Here is a 17313-nt window from a genome sequence, read left to right as displayed (position 1 = left end):
TGCTTTGATCTTTGAGGAAAACATGAATTATGAAGTGTGTAGTTCAAAAAAATTTTTTTAAATAAATGTATATCTTAAAAGCATTATCAAAAATATCATCTGATGTGAAACCGAGGCTGGCAACTAAAGGAAGTTAATGGTATGTGCACCTTGGAAAATGTTTTGTGGTTTCATGACCCCAATGAATTTTTTTCAAGATACTTTTGCTGCTAATGAAGAAACATTACAAGTGGCCCCACTGAGTAGACACATATTTAAATCAAAACAAAACGCTGCCTAAGTATAGTCTAACATTTCATGATTTAATTATTCACAGTCTAGGAAGGCAGTTTTCTTGAATTATCTTTTTTTTTTTTCCTTGCAAGAGAAGCAAAGACACTAGTGTTGACCCTTATCCTGAACATCTAAACTTTCCTTTGGAGTTCTATTTCAAAACAAAAAAACAATAATACCGTGCAGCTTATTCTATCAGTAGTTGTAGGCCATTTAGAATAGGAAAGAACTGTAAGAGCTGATTTTACTTTATGAAAACTGATTTGCCAAAGCCCTGTGGATTTCCTAACCATGCTGTGGTAAAATATAAGATTAGTGTAGCAATTCCTTCATCAAATGACTTTACTGTTAACATATCGAATTAGTGATCCTGTTAGCCACTATTCCAAGATTACAAGGTAATTCTTTAAAACCATGGGAATTCTCACACATTCTATTACTGTTAATTGGCATTTCTCATCCTGCAGAAAGATTTTCATTAAGGATTATCATTGTATTTAATATGTCTACAAATTGCATTTTTCTGATTACTTTTAAACCTCATATTCTTTATGATCCACACGTCTTATTGTTCTTTTATTTTCATTCCAGCATCATAACAAGGTCATCTTCGTTTATCATATGCAAATACAAGCAGGTGTTCTAGCTGAATAGAAAATTATGTTAGTTTAACACTAGAAAGAGACTCCTTTTAAAATATTTCTTATCCCAGGGACCACCTTCCATTATTGCTGCTCATTCGTGGTGAGAAATTATTAAGCAGTTGTTACAAAGATGAGCTTTAGAGCCAGACCCAGGGAGTCTGCATCCTGTCTTTGGTACTTGCCATCATCTCTTGGTGCCCCAACTTCCTCATCTACAAAATAGGGTTAATGATAACAATAATAGGTTTAATAATAGTTATAAGTTTGTAATGAGAATTCAATGAGTTAATGTTTTAATTGCTTAAAAGACCACCTGATATGTAGTAAGTTTATATAGGTTTTGTTAAATAAAAGAAATAAATTCCATTGCCACATATGACTTCTGTCATCTTTCCAAAGTAAAAATTTGCTCTACATTTCTTATTTCTCTTGTATTCCTTCATAGTGTTTGCACTATTTCATTTGCTTTCTGTGCCAGAGGTGAACTGTGTTCTTTGTAGGAGACATAAGTCACTAGCTGTGGGTGTTAATGTTTGGGGAGTTAATGTCAAGCAGTGGGTCCATTCTCCACTCATATATTCTATAGCAGTTGCCTGATACTACTGTTCTAAGCTATTTATTTCTCAATGAATATAAGTCATGATCACAATAATCTGGATTTAATGAAGTACAGTGGCAGCCAAGTTAATGTCTATATTCATAATCAGACTGTCCTCAGAATTGTTTCACCAACAAGGCCATTGTAATTGAAAGTCATAGAAAGTCACAGAAAGACTCCCCCCAGATATACTAGTTTTATTTTGTTTCAAGTTTTTGACAGAATGTTATTCAGTTTTAGACTTGCTAGCACACAGAGCATTGTAATTACTAAGAATCAGAGGCAGGGAAGGTGATTGGGGGCGGAGAATTTATTATGCAAGGGGAAAAGATCGAGTTATTATAGAATGCTGCATTACGAAAAAATAAGAATTTCACATGAACTGGCATATGTAAACAGCATGTGAAAAGCTGGTCAACGGCCATTTCCGAGTAGCTCTCTATTTCCCCTAATACTACACAGATGCTAGGAGGTTAGCTACAGTGAATGTTTATGACCCCATTGCTGTCCACTGCACATTGCAAAGCTGCTATGTGTGATTTGATTCCTTTTCCAATGTTATTTAAAAATCACGTTAATTTAAAAAAATCTAACTTGGAACTTCAAGACATGCACCCCAGTTGTACACATATTTTCTAAAGATTCTAAGAAAACCGCTAAAGGAAATGGACTTACAAGGGTATTTCTTGTAAGGAAATGGACACTTTCATTTTGATTTTCTTTGGTCAAAGAATAAGTTGACCTATTTCATGGTTCACAAGTTACTTTAATTAGTTGAACAGTTGGCTTTTACAGCTAAGAACCATTCTGCTTTATGGGACACCATTGTAGTATTTGCTCATTTAAAAGAAATAAACCCTCCAAGTCACCATCTGTATCATGACTTTAATGTCATCTGAATGGTAGAAGGAGGGATTATCAAAGAGTTTAAAGATTTCAATGGAGGAATATAAATAATTTAATTGTCAGGTTACACTCTAGTTTCAGTAGTTTCTATTTTTAGATTGTTGCTTTCAAAATCCAACAAATGAGTATTGAATATCTTGCTAAATATAAGGAACCATAAAAGCTTATTCATAAAACACATATTTTCTTTAAACTTTTCAGAGGCAAGCACAATGTTTACCAAAAACAAGATTGGAAAGTCCCTATCTGTATCATATTCATGATAATTCTATGCAGTGCAATCCACCACTCTATGACACGTCTTAAATTTCAATTGAAGTCTCAAGCGGTAAGGACAATCAAGGCTCTCAGATATCTAAAAGATTTACCTAATAAAAGAACCTCAAGCAAAATGAACCCACTACAGGGAAACCAGCTCAGTGCTTTGTGACCACCTAGAGGGGTGGGGCAGGGAGGGTGGGAGGGAGACGCAAGAGGGAGGGGAAATGGGGATATATGTATACATATAGCTGATCCACTTTGTTATACAGCAGAAACTAACACAACATTGTAAAGCAATTATACTCCAATAAAAATGTTTTACAAAAAGAAATAATTGTGTCTCCAACAAGATTTTAAGTTCGTAAACAAACAAGAGAATCAGTAATCAGCAAGAAATTAGTAGAATTACTTATATTGCACTCCTTTTAGTAGAATACAACCAGGAGTAACTGGCTAGGTAAAAAATATTGCTCATAGAGCAATGTCTTATTCATAGAGGAAGAGTGCTATAACAATGTCTAAGTTCATCTGTCATCTAACTATTTATCCTAGTCCTATCTCTTGTCACATTAGTAGTTCAAATCTTTGGACCTTAAAGTACACATTTTAAAATTGTGTACTTTTCCTCAAAACAGCTATTCTGAAGACTGTATAGCCTCTTAATCAAGGATATAGATGTGGATTCTATCATCGTGTATTCTACATCTTCACCAATTTTCTTGAGACTGAATCAGAGGTGCAAGACCGGAAAGTCAGTTTGAAATTTGGCAAAACTTCGTGAATTCGGACTTGAGTAATTTAAAGCTAGTCACAATTTGAACAGCTCCTGGGTTGCAATGAACCTTTATTTAATTAACCATTTCTTTCCACAGGGCATGTATTAATTATGTAACTCTTCCTAAAGAGCATAAATTAACACTGTAAAATATTGTAGGATGTTATTATTATAGAACACATGATTTCCATGAATTTCAGAAGCACTTGTCAAATAACAAAGGATAAGCAATGTGATTCTCTTCTCACTCCATTTGGGTTGTTTTTCTAATACTCTAGACATGCATTTATGTATCTACATTTTAAAAATTTATATCCTTTGTAACAAATAAATGACATTTGAAAATAACTGGATAGACGATAATTTCTGGTTATTAACTTGGCACCCAAGGGGTCAAATTCAGGGCCTCTATGTTATGGAAAAAAGTAAGTACACCAGCCACAGAATAATAAATGGCCAACAAATGTTTAGACTGGTCTCCTCACTTCATTTTTAAAGTCTCCTTATGGCCTCTGAAGAAAACAAATTTGATTGGATTTGTTAGTCACATTTTGAGCTGTCCTGATTGAAATGAGAAAAAGTGGATTCTTTAAGAATACTTTATAACATAATTTTCTTTAAAATTCAAACTGGTTTCTTTCAGGGAGGTCTTACTAAAATTTGCCTGATTAGCATAAAATCAAATTGTCCTATATTATGCTAAACCTTAAATTTAAGTCATATTGTAAAACAGCAGTTCTCAATTTTTTTTCACTCCACGACCTCATGATTAGACAAACATCAGTGGAATAGATAACCATTTAGAAGAGGCATTTTGAAGAATACTTTTATCTTATGAAAAAGAAACTACCTCCAATATTATCATCAAACTACACTAGGAAGAAATATGTATTTACTGTCATATTTTCACACTAGAGTCCAGCATAAAATCACCTAAAGAAACTTCATGGAATACATACCGAGAAATACATCTTAAGAATGTTTTTTAACTCTTCCAAAATATAGCAGAGGGAGGAACACTCCCAAACTCATTCTACGAGGCCACCATCACCTGATACCTAAACCAGACAAAAATGTCACAAAGAAAGAAAACTACAGGCCAATATCACTGATGAACGTAGATGCAAAAATCCTCAACAAAATACTAGCAAACAGAATCCAACAGCATATTAAAAGGATCATACACCATGATCAAGTGGGGTTTATCCCAGGAATGCAAGGATTCTTCAATATATGCAAATCAATCAATGTGACACACCATATTAGCAAACTGAAAGAGAAAAACCATATGATCATCTCAATAGAGGAGGAGAAAGCTTTTGACAAAATTCAGCACCCATTTACAATAAAAACCCTGCAGAAAGTAGGCATAGAAAGAACTTTCCTCAACATAATAAAGGCCATGTATGACAAACCCACAGCCAACTTTGTCCTCAAAGGTGAAAAACTGAAACCATTTCCACTAAGATCAGGAATGAGACAAGGTTGCCTACTCTCACCACTATTATTCAACATAGTTTTGGACGTTTTAGCCACAGCAATCAGAGAAGAAAAAGAAATAAAACAACTCCAAATCAGAAAAGAAAAAGTAAAGCTGTCACTGTTTGCAGATGACATGATACTATACATAGAGAATCCTAAAGATGTTACCAGAAAACTACTAGAGCTAATCAATGAATTTGACAAAGTAGCATGATACAAAACTAATGCACAGAAATCTCTTGCATTCCTATACACTAATGATGAAAAATATGAAAGTGAAATTAAGGAAACACTCACATTTACCACTGCAACAAAGAGAATAAAATATCTAGGAAAAAACATACCTAAGGAGACAAAAGACCTGTATGCAGAAAATTATAAGACACTGATGAAAGAAATTAAAGATGATACAAATAGATGGGGAGATATACCATGTTCTTGGATGGGAAGATCAACATTGTGAAAATGACTCTACTACCCAAAGCAATCTACAGATTCAATGCAATCCCTATTAAACTAGCACTGGTATTTTTCACAGAACTAGAACAAAAATTTCACAATTTGTGTGGAAACACAAAAGACCTCGAATAGCCAAAGCAATCTTGAGAACGAAAAGCAGAGCTGGAGGAATCAGGCTCCCTGACTTCAGACTATACTACAAAGCTATAGTAATCAAGAGAGTATTGTACTGGCACAAAAACAGAAAGATAGATCAATGGAATAGGAGAGAAAGCCCAGAGATATACCCACGCACATATATCAGGTCACCTTATCTTTGATAAAGGAGGCAAGAATATACAGTGGAGAAAAGACAGCCTCTTCGATAAGTGGTGCTGGGAAAACTGGATAGGTACATGTAAAAGTATGAACTTAGAACACTCCCTAACACCATACACAAAAATAAACTCAGAATGGAGTAAAGACCTAAATGTAAGGCCAGAAACTATCAAACTCTTAAAGGAAAACATAGGCAGAACACTCTATGACATAAATCACAGCAAGATCTTTTTTGACCCACCTCCTAGAGAAATGGAAATAAAAATAAACAAATGGGACCTAATGAAACTTCAAAGCTTTTGCACAGCAAAGGAAACCATAAACAAGACCAAAAGACAACCCTCAGAATGGGAGAAAATATTTTGCAATTGAAGCAGAAAAGGATTAATCTCCAAGATTTACAAGCAGCTCATGCAGTTCAATAACAAAAAAACGAACAACCCAATCCAAAAATGGGCAGAAGACCTAAATAGACATTTCTCCAATGAAGATATACAGATTGCCAACAAAGACATGAAAGAATGCTCAACATCATTAATTATTAGAGAAATGCAAATCAAAACTATAGTGAGATATCATCTCACAGTGGTCAGAATGGCCATCATCAAAAAAATCTAGAAACAATAAATGCTGGAGAGGGTGTGGAGAAAAGGGAACACTCTTGCACTGTTGGTGGGAATGTAAATTGATACAGCCACTATGGAGAAGAGTATGGACGTTCCTTAAAAAAACTAAAAATAGAACTACCATACGACCCAGCAATCCCACTACTGGGCATATACCCTGAGAAAACCATAATTCAAAAAGAGTCATGTACCAAAATGTTCATTGCAGCTCTGTTTACAGTAGCCAGGACATGGAAACAACCTTAGTGTCCTTCATCGGATGAATAGATAAAGACGATGTGGCACATATATACAATGGAATATTACTCAGCCATAAAAAGAAATGAAATTGAGCTATTTGTAGTGAGGTGGATTGACCTAGAGTCTGTCATACTGAGTGAAGTAAGTCAGAAAGAGAAAAACAAATACCGTATGCTAACACATATATATGGAATCTAAGGAAAAAAAAAAAGGGTCATGAAGAACCTAGGGGTAACACGGGAATAAAGACACAGACCTACTAGAGAATGGACTTGAGGATATGGGGAGGGGGAAGAGTAAGCTGGGACAAATTGAGAGAGTAGCATGGACTATATACACTACCAAACGTACAATAGATAGCTAGTGGGAAGCAGCCACACAGCACAGGGAGATGAGCTCGGTGGTTTGTGACCACCTAGAGAGGTGGGATATGGAGGGTGGGAGGGAGGGAGATGCAAGAGGAAAGAGGTGTGGGAGCATATGTATATGTATAACTGATTCACTTTGTTATAAAGCAGAAACTAACACACCATTGTAAGGCAATTATACTCCAATAAAAATGTTAAAAAATAAAACAAAAATTTAAAAAAGAATGGTTTTTATACATTCATAAAAATCAAGTAAAGGGAAATATCAAGTGTCTCCTTTCATACCTGTGGTTGGGGATGAGTCCAGATCTCCACAGTAGTTGTCTCTTTCATGGGTGTGCGAGATCGTATAACCTCCTTCATTGGCTTTACAAGGGGAACAAAATAGGAGTATTTTTGTTTGTTAAATGTGAAAAACATAGTACAATGCACACATGCATCAAACACAGGTAAGTAAAATAGTGCCTGGGTAAATGTCTCTTTCTAGACATTGTAGTTATTGAGGACTTACAATGTGATAGGCACACCTCTAGGTACTGGGAATAAACAAGAGACAAAAAAAAAAAAAAGAAATTCCTTTTCCCATGGAGCTTAAAACCCAGTGTTACATTTAAGAGTTCCATTAAACATTTGAGTGCAATTGTGGAGGGCAGTTTAAAACATTTAAATGGCTGAAATTTAAGTTGGAGAGACTTTCAGTCCAATACTTTTACAACTCAATGGCTTCAACAGCTTGTATTTGCAAATTTACAGTGTCTGAAATTAAAATCTATCCTGTGCATGCCACCACATCACAAATTTGCTTTCTATCATATAAAGATATTTAACAGTTGTTATAAATGCCAAAAAACTTATGAACCAATATAGAGATACTAGCATACCAACCCAGAATAATTATCAAGATTTTGAAAAGATGATGTCTATATCCATTTTATTTTCTTCAGGACAGAGAGTATAGTCTCTGTTTTAAAAAATATTGAATGTATACTCTACACATTTCTATGTATGTGATTTTAGTATATGGGGGAAAGGGTTTGGTTAAAAAGTTATCCTTTTATCTAGCCAAGGGAGAATTTTTTCAAGGAAGCTAAGAAAACCCAGTTCAGTGACTGTTGGAATCTCATGGGCTATAATAGCAGAATAGAGTAACAGTGACAGAGACCTTATGTCACACTCTCAAGACTTCATACTGATGTTTGGTGTACTACCAATTAGAGTTATGTAATTATTACTTGACAGGGTTTTGAAGGAGAGCATTTTTGCCACCCCAAAATATTTCTGGCATAAGGATTATTTTAGGCTGATTATTTTTATGAAACAGCAGACATAAGAAAAGCTCTGAAAACCAAGAAAAGTTACCCTTTTGTAAAGGATATTTACATTTATAAGGGAAATCTCCATTTGTAAGTGTGTCTCCCTCTCTGTACCAGGAAGTGAAGGATGACTAAATCTCTAAAACATTTTTCAGTGAAGTAGGCAACAGACTTAAATTTGCACAACAATCGTACCCTTGATTATTGTGTTTTTCCTCATAGCCTCCCATAACTGGCTCCCCTGCCCCCAACATCTTCTTTTGCCTTTATCTGAAGATTGTATTTAAGGTGGTGGTTTGGGCAGTTTCAGATAGTTACTCAGATTTCCTGGGTATCTCTCACATATACAGGAGGGATACATGGTATTAAGCTTGTTTGTTTTTCTCCTGTTAATCTGTCTTTTATTATGAGGTTGGGGGGAGGGTCTCAGCCAAGAATCTGAAAGGGTGGAGGAAAAATTATTTTTCCTCCCACACAGTTTTAAGTGCCCCATTCCTATTGCCTTACCATGACAGCTTATTTTTTATATTTTTATTATTCCTGCATGCCTATTATGTCAAATCAAGAAAAGAAGAGGGGCTTCCCTGGTGGCACAGTGGTTGAGAGTCCGCCTGCTGATGCAGAGGACACGGGTTCGTGCCCCGGTCCGGGAAGATCCCACATGCCGCGGAGCAGCTGGGCCCGTGAGCCATGGCTGCTGAGCCTGCACGCCTGGAGCCTGTGCTCCGCAACAGGAGAGGCCACAGCAGTGAGAGGCCCGCGTACCACAAAAAAAAAAAAAAAAAAAGAAGAGACAGTTAGGGCTTCCCTGGTGGCGCAGTGGTTAAGAATCCACCTGCCAATGCAGGGGACACGGGTTCAATCCCTGGTCCGGGAGGAGCCCACGTGCCGCAGAGCACCTGGATCCATGTGCCACAGCTGCTGAGCCTGCGCTCTGGAGCCCACATGCCACAACTACTGAAGCCCGCGCGCCTACAGCCCGTGCCCTGCAGCAGGAGAAGTTACCGCAGTGAGAAGCCCACGCACTGCAACAAAGAGTAGCTCACGCTTGCCGCAACTAGAGAAAGTCCTCGCACAGGAGCGTAGACCCAATGCAGCAAAAAATAAAATAATAAAATAAAATTTAAAAAAAAAGAGAGACAGTCAGATGTGGAACATCACATTTTTAAGGCCCAGTGGAGCAAGACTTATTTTGTTATCATTTAAATGGCAAATTGTGTTTATTCTGCAATGACACTATAGCTGTGACAAAAAGAATGCAATATACGTTAATATTACAGACTAAGCACTCATCACAATATTCCAACTCACAGGAAAGCAACAGTTAGAAGAATTCGAAAATTAAAATGAAAGGTCTCATCATAGCAGAATTTCATCACAAAAATAAATGAAAATGAGTGACAAAAGTAAGTTTCTGAAAAGCTAATTTGTTAGCCAAGCAGAGAGAGCTACTCACTGATGGTGAGTTATTAAACAGGGTTTGCCTACAGCAACCAAAGAAATACATCTAGAGAAAACAAACTTAAGACTATTAGCATTTCACCAAATACAGTTACTCAAAAAGTTGAGGACATTGAAAGCAACAGCAACGGTAATTTTTTTAAAAAAGGGAAAATGGTATGGAGTGTTTTTCCTTTGTGAGTTAACAGATGTTACCAACAATGCTTAATTGCTGTTACTTGCTTGAGGAAGCGATACCAAGTTTGAAGAGACTGAAAAATTAGCCTCTATGAATGAATTGTCTGTGTGGAACAGAACAGGTAAGAATATTTTCAAAGAATTTGACAAAACACTAATTCAGTAAAACCTGATGTGGGATCTGTTCAGGTGTGTTACAACTAATGGTGGGTGAAATATATGTTGCACAGAAAAAAAGTTTAGCTGGACAAATATACAATGCTTTGGAAAACATAAGGTGTTCAAAGCCTATGGCTGTTTATTGTATTATACATCAGCAGGTACTTTGTGCGAAATATTTGAGTCTATCATGTGTTATTGAACTAGGAGTGTCAATAGTGAACTTCATTCACTATTGCTAATGGAACCATTGTCATTCTGTGAACTTTTGTCAAAATTGCAAGTTGAATATCCTGACTTGCCTTACCATACAAGCAGTTGGATGGCTTATAAGTGGCAAAGGTTTATTTTTGAGCTCAGAGCCAAGACGGAAATTTTGCTGAATGAGAAGTACCCTTGACCACTATTATTGAATGCTGAATCACTCTGGCAATTAGTTTTTGTTGAAAACTTGATAATGTTTGATAAATCAACCTAAAATTGTAAGGTAGAAGAGTGCTTATATGCAAAATTTATACTGCAGTAAAGTCACTCTGATGACAACTAAAATTGTTTGAGTCATAAGTAATGGTAAGTTACTTTATACACTCCAGCCCTGTAGAAGTTAAAACAAGAAGCAGAATTTCCATTTGTGCACAAACTCAAATTTTCAGTAGGTTGCAATAAATATGGAATTGAGGAGCTTTTATCTGTCAATTAGAAATGATTAATCTTCAATGTAATTGCATGCTAAATGGCAGATATGAAGAAAAGAATCTAATAGAGCTCTTCACATGCCTTCCAAGGATAGATATGTTGAGTTAAATCTATATGCTTGTGGATTGATATCAGTATTGGGCAGTACCTATTTGTGTGAAAAGACATTTTCTGAGATCAGATATACAAGACCATTCATTTCATTAGTAGTTCTCTATTACATAAAACATTGTACTCATTATTATTACATTTGATGGTTTGAATATCATCAATTGAAATTTTTGGGGAATTTGGCTTCTCTTTTGTTATATATAAAACCTACTGAAACTGAGCAGGACCCTGTGGGGCTCCTGGGCACAAAAGCCTTTCTGCCTCCCCTGTTTCTTGTTTGTAGGAAATAAGCTTCATTCGGGTTCCATGACCATCCCTAGTTCCAAAGGGCAGGTTCAAACAGTTGTTAATCAGGGAAGGGAGAGGATTGGGAGACAAGGGAGGAGCAGTCAAGAAATGATAGTGCAGCTTTGGGGCAGGGTCCTGTTACCTCCTCAAGGGATATACATAACAATATCTTTGAGCTCTTCTGCAGAACTAAAACCCTCACCAAATGGAAGATGTTAACTACTTGATGAAGCATTCTTCATTCCAGAGAAAAGGTCACAGTTTGATAACCTCAAGAACCACAGAAGTCCATCACAAGACCATGGTGATACCAGATGATCCCTGGATTGAAGGAATGCAAGCCCTGCATGCACCCTGATCCTTATCAGCAACCCTGCCTCCCTTGAACCATTGCTATAAAACTCCTCACAAGCCTCCATGGGTTGGGACACATAGTTTTCAGGGCATTAGCTTACTGTGGCCTGCTTCACCTGGCAAAGCAATAAAGCTATTCTTTGCTACTTCATCCAAAACTCTGTCTCCAAGATTCAATTTGGTGTGACAGAGGTCAGGTTTCAGCAACACTACTCTGGCCCTTTACAGAAAAAGTTTGCTGACTTCTGATCTAGAGGAAAAGAAAAGACAAACTAATAACTGTAATTAATGACCAAGTCTATGAAATAAGTAGTCTGGTAGACTCTAGATGCAGAGGGTGAAGAGAAGACTTTTTTTGGCAATATGGTCTAAGGTAGGGAAATCCAGGTTGTGGTCTATATGACTGAAGATGTAACTGAATGATGGGACAGATGTATGAGAGAGTGAAATAAGCACATACTCCTGATGGACTTGCAAAGTCAGCTGGTGATTTTATAGTTATACACTAAGCAAAGAGGAAATTCTCAAATGTATTTGAGCAAAATGTCCTGTGCTACAATAGTTTCTAAGCAGATTTGTGCTCAGGTCTCAGATGTAACCTTATTTTTTAGACCAAGTCTACTAGAGTTGCATTTCCTATACACAGTTTAAGAATCTGATTTTAAAATTTTCTGTCAGTTGTTAGCAGTTTTATGTCTGTCTGTGTGTCAGTCTGTCAAACGTATCACGCCACATTGTAGGGTAGCAAAATTTACCACCCCAAAACTTATCTTTTTGACATGAGGATTAATTTGGGCTGGTTATTTCTAAGAAACAGAAAGATCAGGAAGTTTTTCTTGTTCCTTCCCCCTTAACTGCCTAAAAGCATTTAGATGAAGGGCCTATTCCCAGAATAGAGCTATCACCAGAGATATTTTCAAAGAATATAAGCTTGGTGAGGTGGAGGAAACTCAGCAGGGCCTAGAGATCAGAGTCCACTCTGTGTCCCATCCTCCCTGCTTGCCCCAGCAAAATTTGTTTACCAAACATTTGCTTTTCCATCTCCATGTCAATTGCCTTCCTCAGCATCAAAGATCCAAACCACTACCCCCAACATCCTTCTTTGTCTATAGTTGAAGATAGTATTTAAGATGAGAGTTTCAAGACTTCCCTGGTGGCGCAGTGGTTGAGGGTCTGCCTGCCCATGAAGGGGACACGGGTTCGTGCCCCGGTCTGGGAAGATCCCACATGCCGCGGAGTGGCTGGGCCCGTGAGCCACGGCCGCTGAGCCTGCGCATCCGGAGCCTGTGCTCTGCAATGGGAGAGGCCACAGCAGTGAGAGGCCCGCGTACCGCAGATGAGAGTTTCAGCCATTTTGGTGAGTTACCCAGTTTTCTGGGATGTCTCCCATGTATATATGTTATTAAATTTTTGTTTTGATTTTCTCCTGTTAATCTGTCTCAAGTCATTTTAACTCTTAGAACAGCCAGAAGAACTTAGAAGGACAGAGTAAAATTTTTCCTGCCTGACAACATTCAAATGTCCATTAAATTAAATAGGGATAGTATATTACGTGGTTAAATGCTTAAAGCTATGTGGATGTATCTTGTCCATTTAACTTTGACAATTAAATATCTCTATTGTATAATATGCTTCAATATTCAAATATTAGGAAAAGTTTATTGAATTATATTGCACACAAAAATAACAATTTAAAGGTGAAATAATACTCCCACCCCTAACAATGTTCTTTCCATTACTCTTCTCCCTTCCACCAAACCCCATAGTTTTAATACTAATAAGTAAGAAATAGTCTAATAAAATAGCTCCAATATAGAGAACTGCTGAGGATTAACTATAATGCAAATGAGAGAAATGGCAGTTCTAGGAAATATTAGTGCTCAAAAAATCTATGCTTGACCTTTTTAATAAAGCAAAATATGGTTCATCATTGACTTCTGAAAGATAAGATGCAGATCTATGTCTCTGTATCTTTACATGCACCACATACTGAACCAAAATGTATCTTCCCTTTTATGGAATCAGATGTCAACTTGTCAAGTAAAGAGTAAAGTGCTTTATAATAATCACCGTCTTTACAGATTTAAACCTCATTTTAATCCAGTTCATATTAAGACAGTGCTCAATAGTGAAAAGTGAGAAGTACATCTTACTGTTGATTGTAAAGAGTTGTGAGAAGTGTCACTGTTATTATTGCTAAAAATTAAATAATAATACTTCCAAGAGGTTGGATAGATATTGGCTCTTCTTATCTATCAGATATTACTAGTTCATAGTTTAGACATTGGAAGGGAATTCAACTTTATTTAAAAATGTATTAAATCCATTAGACACTAATATTTCACCAGTGATGCCCTGTTGATCTAATGAAATAGTCATACATGAAAGAAAAATAAAACGTTCATTTATCTTATTTCACCTTTCAGAATCCAGAAATTTTATGCCTTAAAAAGTTGTCTATAGTCTGTTTGAATGATTTTATCTATGAATGTGGGAAGAGTCTGGCTAATAAGGAGCACTAATTCAGAGTAAATGTCCAAAACTGCATTAAATCTCCCCTAATTTTTTGTCTCAGGCAAGAAGTAAGGAAATTTTCAACCAAATTTCCATTCACAGAAATGTGAATTATAGCCCAAAATATACACAGTGATATCGTTTTTGTGATAAATTGGAAAATGTTTTCAGTGGCCAAAGGATTTAGTTTTTAAAAAAATAATAGGTGACCTACAAGAATAAAATTCACTTCTCCAACTGTGACTGCCTTACAAAAAAAGGCTTATGAAGCAAGATAATTAGATTGAAACTTCTAAATATGGCAAGGCCTTCTAAATGTTCTTCTCAAATGTTTTTCTGACAGTGTCGCACAGAATCTGAGATTCAGGGACTTAACATATTAACTGCATACCTTAACCTGACTAATCCCCAAACTACTGGGTCAGGCAAACCCAGACTGATTCTGTGATTCTTTTAGGGTGAAATGCAGAATGCATCCTTTATTCTCCCTCTTGGGAATATTTATTGCCACTTAAATCTAATGGTAAGAAAATCATAGTTAGAATAAGATCATGATATTTCTGACTAGTCTCAACATTACATTATTGTTTCAAAATCTAGCAAAATGAGAATCCAGAGGAGCTTCAGTGATTCAGCAATTACATTTCTTTCTCAAAGGATGCAGGTTTCCCACTAGGAATGTAAGTATGCTTCCATTTTCTTGGTAATGGTAAGAAACCCAAGAATCTCAGATTTTGCAGAAATGTGACATTGTAAGTTGTCACAATCATCTTTTTATTTTAGCTACCAAAGACTACAAGTGAATTTAACTGATAGATTATTGTTATTTTATTGCCATATATTAGACACATTGACAGGTAAGGGAAAAAGTCTTCTCAAACTAGCATATAAGACATTTTTGGAGAGTCTTATGTAATATCTACCACAATGATATATGCCTAAAGACAGGTGAGTATGCGGGTGATGCTTCTAGTGATAATATTTATAAAACTTTTCCCTCATTCTCATTTAATTCCTTAAAAGAAATCCAAATCCTTACTATGGGAATAATATCCATCAAAACTATGGCAAACATTTACAAATACAAAGTGAAATTTTATCCTTATTTTTGCCCATGATATATTTACTTGAAGGATTTTATGTTAAAAGTGTTGGCAGAGGGGAGCTTCAAGATGGCAGAAGAGTAAGACGTGGAGATCACCTTCCTCCCCACAAATACAACAGAAATACATCTACACGTGGAACAACTCCTACAGAACACCTACTGAACGCTGGCAGAAGACCTCAGACCTCCCAAAAGGCAAGAAACTCCACACGTACCTGGGTAGCACAAAAGTAAAAAGAAAAAACAGAGACAAAAGAATAGGGATGGGACCTGCACCAGTGAGAGGGAGCTGTGAAGGAGGAAAGGTTTCCACACACTAGGAAGCCTCTTCGTGCGTGGACACTACGGGTGGTGGAGGGGGGAGCTTTAGAGCCACGGAGGAGAGTGCAGCAACAGGGGTGCAGAGGACAAAGCGGAGAGATTCCCACACAGAGGTTCAGTGCCGACCAGTACTCACCAGCCCGAGAGGCTTGTCTGCTCACCCTCCAGGGTGGGTAGGGCTGGGAGCTGAGGCTCCAACTTTGGTGGATCCCAGGGAGAGGACTGGGGTTGGCTGCATGAACACAGCCTGAAGGTGGCTAGTGGACCACAGCTAGCTGGGAGGGAGTCCGGGAAAAGCTTTGGAACTGCAAAGAGGCAAGAGATTTTTCTTCCCTCTTTGTTTCCTGGTGCACGAGGAGAGGGGATTAAGAGCGCTGCTTAAAGGAGCTCCAGAGACGGGCGCGAGCCACGGCTAACAGTACGGACCCCAGAGACGGGCATGAGATGCTAAGGCTGCCACTTCAGCCAACGAGAAGCCTGTGAGCAACTACAGGTCACTATCCACACCTCCCCTCCCAGGAACATGTGCAGCCCGCCACTGCCAGGGTCCCGTGATCCAGGGACGACTTCCCCGGGAGAACACGCAGTGTGCCTCACGCTGGTGCAATGTCATGCCATGTTGTCCTCTGCTGCCGCAGGCTCGCCCCGCATCTGTACCCCACCCTCACCCCCGGCCTGAATGAGCCAGAGCCCCTGAATCAGCTGCTCCTTTAACCTCGTCCTGTCTGAGCAAAGAACAGACGCCCTAAGGCGACCTACACGAAGAGGAGGGGTCAAATCCAAAGCTGAACACCCGGAGCTGAGCAAACAAAAAAGAGAAAGGGAAATATCTCCCCGCAGCCTCAGGAGCAGCAGATTAAATCTCCACAATCAATTTATTGTACGCTGCATCTGTGGAATACCTGAATAGACAACAAATCATCCCAAATTGAGGAGATGGACTTTGGGAGCAACCATATATATACTTTTTCCCTTTTTCTCTTTTTGTGAGTGTGTATGTGTATGCTTCTGTGTGTGATTTTGTCTGTATAGCTTTAACCATTTGTCTTAGCGTTCTGTCTTCTTTTTCTTTTTTCTTCTTTTTAGTATAGTTTTTAGCACTTGTTATTGTTGGATTTGTTGTTGTTGTTTTTTTGGTTTGGTTGCTCTCTTCTTTCTTTCCTTATTTTAAATTAATTTCTAATTTTTTTAATAATTATATTTTATTTCAATAAATTTATTTTATTTTATTTTACCTTTTTTGATCTTTCTTTGTTTTTTCTCCTTTTTATTATGAGCCGTGTGGACAAGAGGACCTTGGCGCTCCGGCCAGGCATCAGGGCTGTGCCTCTGAGGTGGGAGAGCCAAGTTCAGTACATTGGTCCACAAGAGACCTCCCAGCTCCATGTAATATCAAATGGCAAAAATCTCCCAGATATCTCCATCTCAACGCTAAGACCCAGCTAAACCTAACGACCAGCAAGCTACAGTGCTGGACACCCTATGCCAAACAACTAGCAAGACAGGAACACAACCCCACCCATTAGCAGAGAGGCTGCCTAAAATCATAATAAGGTCACAGACACCCCAAAACACACCACCAGACATGGACTTACCCACCAGAAAGACAAGATCCAGCCTCATCCACCAGAACACAGGCACTAGTCCCCTCCACCAGGAGGCTTACCCAACCCACTAAACCAACCTTAGCCACTGGGGGCAGACACCAAAAAAAACGGGAACTAAGAACTTGCAACCTTCGAAAAGGAGACCCCAAACACATTAAGTTAAGCAAAATGAGAAGACAGAGAAATGCACAGCAGATGAAGGAGCAAGGTAAAAACCAACCAGACCAAACAAATGAAGAGGAAGTAGGCAGTCTACC

The 17313-nt window shown here is 37.8% G+C and overlaps 1 protein-coding gene across 1 annotated transcript in view; it reads right to left on the bottom strand.

Moving 5' to 3' along the window:
- The window catches only part of PCDH11X (protocadherin 11 X-linked), a 757630-nt gene that overhangs the window by 378968 nt on the left and 361349 nt on the right, over positions 1 to 17313 (bottom strand). Inside the window, exon 4 of the mRNA XM_065900626.1 lies at positions 7236 to 7316. Coding sequence (XP_065756698.1) covers positions 7236 to 7316 — 81 coding nt within the window. The remainder of the gene's footprint in view (positions 1 to 7235; positions 7317 to 17313) is intronic.

The sequence above is a fragment of the Phocoena phocoena genome, chromosome X, assembly GCF_963924675.1.
Source record: "Phocoena phocoena chromosome X, mPhoPho1.1, whole genome shotgun sequence".
In the NCBI taxonomy this organism is placed as follows: domain Eukaryota; kingdom Metazoa; phylum Chordata; class Mammalia; order Artiodactyla; family Phocoenidae; genus Phocoena; species Phocoena phocoena.
This window is presented reverse-complemented; position numbering and strand designations above follow the sequence as displayed.